General features: G+C 42.0%; 1 protein-coding gene across 1 annotated transcript in view; it reads right to left on the bottom strand.

Moving 5' to 3' along the window:
• FRMPD4 (FERM and PDZ domain containing 4) overlaps positions 1-9265 on the bottom strand; it is a 214346-nt gene that overhangs the window by 4394 nt on the left and 200687 nt on the right. The window contains exons 14-16 of the mRNA XM_027769673.1: positions 7940-8078; positions 1022-2086; positions 34-654 (exon numbers count right to left, since the gene is read on the bottom strand). Coding sequence (XP_027625474.1) covers positions 34-654; positions 1022-2086; positions 7940-8078 — 1825 coding nt within the window. The remainder of the gene's footprint in view (positions 1-33; positions 655-1021; positions 2087-7939; positions 8079-9265) is intronic.

A 9265-nucleotide genomic window follows, 5' to 3' on the forward strand; every position in this document is an offset into this window, starting at 1 on the left:
CGGCTCCAAGTCCTCTCTTTGCAGCCGCCCCACCATCAGTGGCCACATACCATCTTTGGCTGTCCTTGCGAAAGGCAGTTCTCTCCAGGTTAAAAGTGCTTAGGTTTTGAGTTTCTCTTGAAGACACAGTACCAAATTTACCTTTGGTGTCCTCCTCCACCTCTGTGGTTTTGGCCCCCTGCTGTTTTTTCCCTGGCATATTCCCATTAGGGGGTGCTTTCCCTTCCCCGTCAGCTAGCTTGCTTTTCCGTTTGCTAGTGCAGGAATACGCCACTGACCCCATGTGCAATTTGCTAAAATAGTCAGTGACCGACTTGGTCTCCATGGTCTCAGGCTCCATCTCCATGTGGTCTGAGTGAAGAATCTGCTTGGAAGGCACAACTTTGGGTGGGAGGTCGGTCGCTGGTCGGGCAGCCAGGGCATGGGAGGACTTTGGGGGCAAGCCCCCGACAGGGGTTTTGGAGGTGGGAAACTCTGTCTGCTCTTCTGCAAGGGGGTGGTAGCCTTCATGAGTGGCTAAGAACATGCGGGAGAGATTTTCTGATTGCTTTTGTGCTGTGGCCAGTTCAGAACTCTCAGTCATTTCAGAAGAGTTAGTTTCATTGCCTGAGTCTGATGAAGACTCAGGGCTATAAGCCCGCAAGATGGCTACACCTGCATGCCGTAAAAAACAAGAAGCAATTAATGGATGCAGCAGAGGCACTTGGAGACATGTACGAAAATGGGACTCATTATTATTTTTTAAAAAATACCAAGTTTTTCCCTTTTCAGTAAGGACTCTGAGTTTATTGCACAGTTGTTCCAGAAATGGGAGCAAAAGTGTCATATGTTTCAAAACAACAACAAAGGAAACCACATACACACACACACACACAAACTCATGGTGGTAGTTTCAGCACATTTATGAAATGGGACATGCGTGAAATGGAGAACACCACGTAACAGGACTCCAAGGGCAAATGGCTTGAAAGGATGAAATGATATGGTTATCAGTGAATAAATGTAACAATTGTGAAAGAACCTGAATTGTCACTGGTCTGTTGTTCTTCTGACACGGATAGAGCTTCTAGAGCTTCCAGCGTGGAAATGACAGCATTATCCAGTCCCTTCTCACACTTGCCCTCAGCGCTGGTGGGCACAGCGTCAATGAGGGACACGGGGATCTCGTCGTTTTGTAGGTTGCTGCCTTGTTCCTTGTCCTCACGGAAGGAAGCTGCCTGGCTCTGAGAGTCCTCCTCATCTGAGCTGTCTCTAAAGCCAGGTGGGGGTGCAGCGATGGCCATGTTCAAGGACCGTAACAGGAAGTCGTCCTCATTGTCATCCCCTTCCGGAGGGGGCAGGGATGTGAGGTCAATGATGTCGTCGCTCGACCCAGACAGATTGAGAATGGCTGGCTGGTTCATCTCTCCCACTACAAGGTCCTCCTCGCAGCTCACCTCATCCTCGTCCTCTGCATCGTCAGTGTTTTCTGCATAACAGATGTCATGCAGGAGGGGTTCCTCGATCCCCTCGGCAGCCTCAAAGTTCTTTACGTCACCTATGTTTGCATAAACAGAATTTTCTACAAATTGGATGCTCTCTGCGTCTGAAGTGAGATCCAGGTTCTTCATGTCATTGGCACTGCTGATGTAGAGATTCCTCTGCTTCTCCAACATTTCTGGACTCTCATCTAATAGTCTTTCATAGCCAAGAGTTGGGGGACTAATACCATCATCCAAGGCGAGATCTCCAAAAATAAAGGACACTTTAGCTCCTCTCGGAGATTCCTGTGCTTGCTTTAGAGTTTCTGGTCCTGAGAGGGTCAACAGGGACCGCTGAGCTAGACTTCTGTAGTCTGCTTCGCAGGGGACTTCACCAGACTGGGTCAGTGGCTGGTTAAGTTCATCTGAACTATAGGTGCTGTCTATATACAAATGCCGGTGGTCTTTGGGACACGTGGTGCTGTCTGTAATGTCAACTGTCTTCTGTTTGGAATCAATATATGTTATCTGGGCTTCCTGTTCCCCTTCACCAATAAAGGTGGTCATTTGGGGTATACAGTTCCAATCTGGGCCGAGGAGGTTATGTTTTCCTTTGTTTTCAGTTCCTAAAGAGAAAGAGTCATGCAAAGACACATTACTGTGCTGTCTGGTTTTGGGGGGAGCCTATCTGTTTCGAAAATTAATGGCTTGGCATGTAACTTCTGTAAATAGTTACTCAACTTTCCAAATATGGTACTGGTTGATTTAGGCTTCAGGCTTAAGGTGTCCTTGATTAGGAGAAGTGACCTTAACAAAATTGACACTACATACAATGTAATGCTATTTGATATAATTTAATACTCTCTGGGGGTACAGAACTATAGCTTAATTCCATGTGACCTTAGTCCTGTTATCCAAAGACCTCATTCACATCTAAGAATATGAATATACAACATGCCTTTTACAACCCTGAGAGGAGATATAATGAGCTGTTATTCCAGGAAATAAACTGCCCTTTTCTTTGTAAAGTGAGAGCCAACATCCCTACTTTGTAGAGGGATAATATTGGACTTTTTCTTCATTGAGTTAAGAGAAAGTCAAGAATCTTCATACTTATACCACATTTTTTAGGAAATTAATCATCTTAATGATAGCATAAAGTCCTCCATCTGCAGCCTGTATATATCCTAGTGGGCATTAATATCTTCCCTATGTATGTCATTATGTGCACATATGTGTGTACTGCAAAAGGTGGAACAGTCACAGGCGATGTATTTCTCCCTGCTATTTCTAAGCATTGTTAATCTTTAGACTAATTTCAAATTTTGTTTGTGTCGTGGGAAGCCCTAAAGATTTGTTTGATGTTCTTCATGAATTAAAATTACAAAACCCTAATTTAAATATTACTGTTTTGTTTGCTCTTCAAGGTTTTTTAATATGGAATTTCGATATGGAGATTTGCTGTGATATTTAACAAGATAGGAAACTGGGTCATTCTGTCAATATTGCCATGAAGATTCTGGAGGCAACATTTGAAAAAAAATGTAGGGCCATATTATTCTTCCATCTGTTCCCTCAAATTTTCCCCTGGCCAAAGTTTGGGTAGTACTGGATAATACTAAGTCAGATGTGCAAGACATACGGGGAAAAATAAGTTTTACTGAAGAGCTTTTGTTCCCTCCCCCCATAATTAAACAATAGACTTAATGCTGAACAATGTTCAGAGTCATTTTAATATATACATATATTTTATAAATGGCAAGTAAAAGATATAATTTTGAAGAAGGCAAGTTACACATTGGCCATATCTGTACTGTGCCTTATCATAAATACACCTATGAGAATTCATTGTTTTACTAACAATGCCTTATATTATAATTAGCTGTGTGTGTAAGTGAGTGAGTGAATGTAGTGTGGATTGTTGCAGGGAGGGAGAGTGCTTCAGGGAGGGAGAGTGGAACTCTTAAGTTTAGACCAGGGGGTGGCAAACATTTTCTGTAAAGGGAGGGCCAGAGAGTAAATATTTTAGGTCTGAGGGGCCAGTTGTTCAGTCTAACAACTATGCAGCTGCTAACATAAAAGGTAGCTATAGGTGATACATAAACCAATGGGGGATGGGCTGAATGGTGGCCCCAAAAAGATATGTCCACTCTATGAACATGACCTTATTGGCAATGTGACCTGATTTGGAAGAGTCGCAGATTTAATTAAGGACCTTGAGATGAGATCATTTTTTTTCCTTTTATTTAAATTTTTTTTCCATTTCATTGAGATGAGATCATTTTGAATGATCCATATGGGCCCTAAATTCAGAGAGAAGTGTCTAAGAGCAAGGTAGAGGGATATGTAGGTCACAGAGAAGAGGAAGGGAAGACCATATGAAGTTGGAAGCAGAGACTGGAGTTATGCAGCCGCAAAATATGCTGACAGGCGCCAGAAGTGAGAAGAGGCAAGGAAGGATCCTTTCCTACAGCCTCTAGAGGGGGCGCAGCCCTACAGGCACTCTAATTTTGTACTTCCGGCCTTCAAATGTGTGAGAGAGTACATTTATACTGTTTTAAGGTCCTACATTTGTGCTTTACCATAGCTGTAGGAAAGTAATTCAGTGCATGGTTCAATTCCACTAAATCTTTACTTACAGTAAGAAGACTTGGCCCATTGACCAGAGTTTGCCAACTTTCAATTTAGACCAACAAGGATACTGAACAGGTCAGCAGGCTAAAAGTATGTTCATAAATATTTACTCAGAACCCCTCCCAGCTCAGAGATGCATAAAGATGATTTTCAAAGGACTTGAAAGCTAATTTTCTAGATAGAGAAGAAGAAATGAAGGGCTTACTATTCTGTATTAGATATCTTGACTAAATCTATAATCAAGTTAGATGAGATGAAAACATGTGCTCAATCTTGGCTTCCTTTCAGAGGGGCATAATGATTTGGCTCCTGGAGTAATTTTGGAGACATAGAAGGATGTGGGTTGGGAACTGGGATCTATTCTCTGGGCCAATCTCCAGGGGGCTAGGGATGAAATGGACTAACTGGACTTGGCTTTCTATATTTCTTGGGTCTCAGGAAATCTGAAAGTTTCTAAAGAGAAGAGAGTACCTGTAGCCATTACAAGATGTTGAGCCCCCTACTGCTGCTCAGTTTTAGTTTACCAGTTTCTTTTGAGAGTGTATTTTTTCTCCCTTGTCTCTCTCTTTTTCCTCTTCTCTCCCCCATGACCCCCTCTGTGGGCGAAGTATTTGGAACATGTGCCCTCACCTTCATTCTTTTTCATTTTTCAGAACTGGAAGAAATTACTGAGAGGTTGACCTTCCATTCTTTCCCCATGGTAATAAGACTTTCTATGTTTTTGCCTCTCCAAGGTTTATTAACTTCACATGATGGATTACTATACATTGGACAGAAAGGAGGCCTTCCTTTTTTATTGAGAGAGAGATTTTTGCAATAGGGCATGTGTGCTCACCAGTGAGAAATCACTCCCCAGGAGTGATGGTCATGCCACAATCCCTTCTCCTCCATTTTCCTGTCAGGATTTTGGGCATACACACAAACATACTCGACCAGAGTTTTAAGCCATCAGGTCCGGACTCAAACCATGATTGACTACATGGGAATCCACTGACATAACCATTATACCACCTGCCTGTCCCAAGGAGGCCCTTATTACTGTAGTCTTTTTTTTTTTTCCCCTTCTTCTTTAAGAGGTAGGTTTGGTTTCCTCGATCTTAACAGTCCATGGGGAAAAGGTTTTATTTTCAAGGTAAACTTTAAGATCTGAAAATAAAAGGCTGAAAACTGGTTTCCCAATGGGAAAGGATTGTGCTAAATTGCTGAACTGCTCTTCAGAATTTCAAAGGTCAGTGTTAAATTGCTCTAAATCTCCTAGCTCAATGAAAACATGGTTATAAAATGTTTACCAGCACACGCTTATCACCTCTGTTTTGTTCATTCCTTCTATTTAATCATTTGTGTGTCTCAGGGACTTTTTTTGCCTTGTGCTCTATCTTCCTCCTCTTTCTGTGTTTTGTCACTTTCATTCTTGACTTTTTTTCCAGCTCTGCTTTTTTTCACTGCCAATTATTTTTATTTTCGAGAAATTTTTGCTATAGGGCATGTGCACTAGTCAGAGAGATAGAAAGCAAGAAATCACACTTCAGAGGGATGGCCACACCACAATCGCTTGTCCTCCATTTTCCACTCAGGATTTTTGGGCATGCATGCACACATGTGCCTGGAGTGAGTATTAAGTTGCCAGGTCTAGGACTCAATCCATGGTTGACTATGTGGGAGTCCAGCAATGTAACCATTACACCATGGATTGGTTCCTACTACCAGTTATTAATATATTAATAGAAGTATTAAATATCATTATAGATCTTGTATTCATATTTTTAATTTTCTTTTTTTTTTTTTGAGAGGTTTTTGCTATAGGGTGCGGGCGCTTGCCAGACAGACAGAGAGAGACATAGATACAGAAAGCGAGAAATCACCCCCCAGGGGGAATGGTCACACCGCAATCCCTTCTCCTCCATTCTCCTCTCAGGATCTTGGGCCCGCACACACACGTGCCCAGCATGAGTTTTAAGCCACCGGGTCCTGGACGTGAACTGCGACATAGCCATTACGCTAACTGCTGGTTCCCACAGATTTTTAATTTTCTAACCCTTACCTTGAAACCTGGGATTTTTAATCTCAATTTTGCAAATGAGGAAACCCAAATTTAGAGACATTGAAGAGGAGACTGGGGGCCAGCAGGTAGCATGGTGGTTAGGGCAGCTGGATTCCCACATGGCTGACCATGATTTGAGTCCCAGACTGGTGGCTTGACACTCACGCTGGGCACATATATGTGCATGTGTGTGCCCAGAGTACCAAGAGGAGAAAGTATTACACCCCTGGGGGGTGATTTCTCATTACCCTCTTTCTGTCTCTCTCCTCTCTGGCAAGCACACACATTCAATTGAAAAAACCTTGAGTGACCAGCAGTTGGTGTAATGGCTGTGTCACTAGACTCCCATGTAGTTGACTGTGGTTTGAGTCCTGGACCAGGTGGCTTGGAATGATGCTGGATGCGTGTGCGTGCATGCCCAAGATCCTGAGAGGACAATGGAGGAGAGGGGATTGTGGTGTGGCCATCCCCCCTGGGGGGGGATTTATCCTGGCCATCCCCCCTGGGGGGTGATTTATCACTTTCTGTCTCTCTGTCTCTCTCTGCCTTTCTGGTGAGTGCACGCACCCTATAGCAAAAAACTCTCCAAAAAAAAAAAAAAAAGAAAGAAAGAAAGAAAGAAAGAAAGAAAGAAAGAGAAATAAGTAAGAAAAAACCTTAAAAAAAGGAAGCTGTATTAAATCTTAGATTCTTAGATTTATCTGACTTGAAAGTCAAAGCTGCCTTCTAACTTGCATTGTCTATCTCTCCTACTCTCTGGATTCCCTTTTTCTATGACTGTAATTGCTTCCATTTACCTGGCCTTCAAAGTAGACTGTGTGTGAGTCTATATGCATGTGTGTGTACCTACATGTATCTATATAGGTATAGAATAAAGATTTATGTTTCTGTTTCTGCTCAGTTTTAAAGTAAGAGGGTTCCCTTTTTCCTTCTCCCCCTTTTCCCCAGAAGCAGGAACAATGAAATTTGTTCTTAAGAATTTCCTTTCTTTTGAAATAAACTTTAATTATGAATACCCTGCTTATAACCTTTCCAGAGTCAATGACTCTGCCTGGAAGGGTGATGTCTGTTCATCAGTCACATTGACTGGGCATCCATTGCAAATGGAGGATGATGCTCAAATATAGAGAAACTAAAATCCTCAAAGAAATGAAACCACCCTCCCTCCAAGGAGCAATCAATTTCACATTTATGGCCTTCCATCTTCTCACTGTAGGAGTATTTTGTCCTGTTAAGTGGCTGATCTGAATTATTTGCTATCTCTGCCATCTCGATACTCCAATTATGGATCCAAGATGGCTTCCAGGGTGGAAGAATTCCCTTCTTGAGCCCCAAGTCCAAGTCAATACCTAAGTCCTACAATTAGTAAAGGCTCACAGAATCTAGAGGGTAAGTCTCACTGCAAGGAAGTGGCCCCCATTTGTCTGGGCCCAAGGACACCTTAAATACCAGTCCCAAAGCAGGAGACTCACACCCACTATTAGGGACTTCATCATTAGTTGTCTGTATCCTGACCTCTGTAAGAGTGAGGCAATAAGACTCAGCCATGAAGACTTTCACAATAATAAAATCACTCCCTTTGAAGTAAGTGCCTTAATATTTCTGAGTGACACATCAAATGAGATAGAAAATCAGCAGTTCATTTTTGGCAATTAGACCATATAAGAAGTATTTGAAGGCTTTTGTGTTTAATGTGGACATCAGATTTTTGTGTGCAGATACCATTTTAACTTTTTAAGAAGCATTACTACTTGTTGGGTGAGGTCTGTGTGCTCAGAGCTTCATGAGTTTACAAAGAGAATACCTGTGTCCTGAGTCCCTGCATTTTTCTTGTTGGCCATGTTAAATATCGACCTCCTGGAATCTACAAGCAGCCTGTAGTATCCAGCCGTCAAGCAGGCCAGGTTCATGGCATCCGAAGACTCCATCAGAAGTGTGATGGGCTACAGAAAACAGAATACTGTGGTTAAGGCCATCCCTTCATAATAATCTCTCTTGAATGTCAGGTGTCAATGGCTGCATTTATGCTCATGAAATGTAAACAAAAGTTATTGAGCGAGTTAGTTCATTGGAGAACAAAGGGAGGAAACGTGAGGAATAACACAGAGCATCTTTCTGAAAAACATGTGAGAGATACCATTTTAAAAGCCTAGACATTTGACTCTCTTCCAAATTGTACTGGAATGAAAAAAATAATCAACATTGGCCTTTGTTCCCAAATATAATAGTTAACATTTTAAAAAGTAATAGTTAAGTTACCAGTTACTTCAGTTACCAGAAGTGAACTCATAATCTGAAAAATTACAAGATTAAGTATTGGGATCAAGGTGAAAATGAGTGTTAAAGAAAAGTAAAAACCAAGTCAAAATTACCACTAAGACTTAATGCAAAGTGTCAAAGAGATGCTTCTAAAAATTGTAAATTTACAGGAGAGTAGAACAGAGATGAAAGTTGAGAAAAGGCCTTTCTAAAACTTTCTGGAAACAATGAGGTTATAACTGAACATGGACTTGGGGCATATAGGGAGAGAAGTATTTAAAGAAGCAGTTTTTCTCATTAAGTTTGGATGAGTGTTTGTATTGAGAGAAACAAATAAGGGGGCAACAAAAAGGCACCATGAGAAGCACAAAGACAGCAGGACCACAGGCTCCTTGCTTATACTCCTAGGTGTAGGACACTGGTCAGGTGCTATGTCCTCCACTGCTAGAATATAACCTCCCATCCAAAGCTCCTGTACTACCTGTGGAACTGCCCTTCCTTCTACTTGAGCTGACATTTCTTCGGCTTCAAGCCACTCCACTTTTCCATGACATAGGGAGGACACATTAGTAGGGTCTCACCAACCCTTTTTGTTTGGGACAGCTTATTCCTGCTATCAGGTCTATGATGACTGCATCCAGTTCACCTTTTCTTTTGCTCTTTTCCCAGGATAGGGCTACTTCTCTCAGCACCTTAAGTCATGGACTAGGCCGGGCATTTGAGGTCTCTTCTCATACTTTCATATTGCCATGAAGTCAACTGGAATTCTCTGGATTCAGCCCAGGAAATCCCACAGTCCAGCCTACACATATGAGCTCTGTGTTCTCCTTTTCATGATCATCCATTTCTGCTGCATTGATGTATTCTATAG

This window comes from Tupaia chinensis, unplaced genomic scaffold (assembly GCF_000334495.1).
Source record: "Tupaia chinensis unplaced genomic scaffold, TupChi_1.0 Scaffold150243_1, whole genome shotgun sequence".
NCBI classification, from domain to species: Eukaryota; Metazoa; Chordata; class Mammalia; order Scandentia; family Tupaiidae; genus Tupaia; species Tupaia belangeri.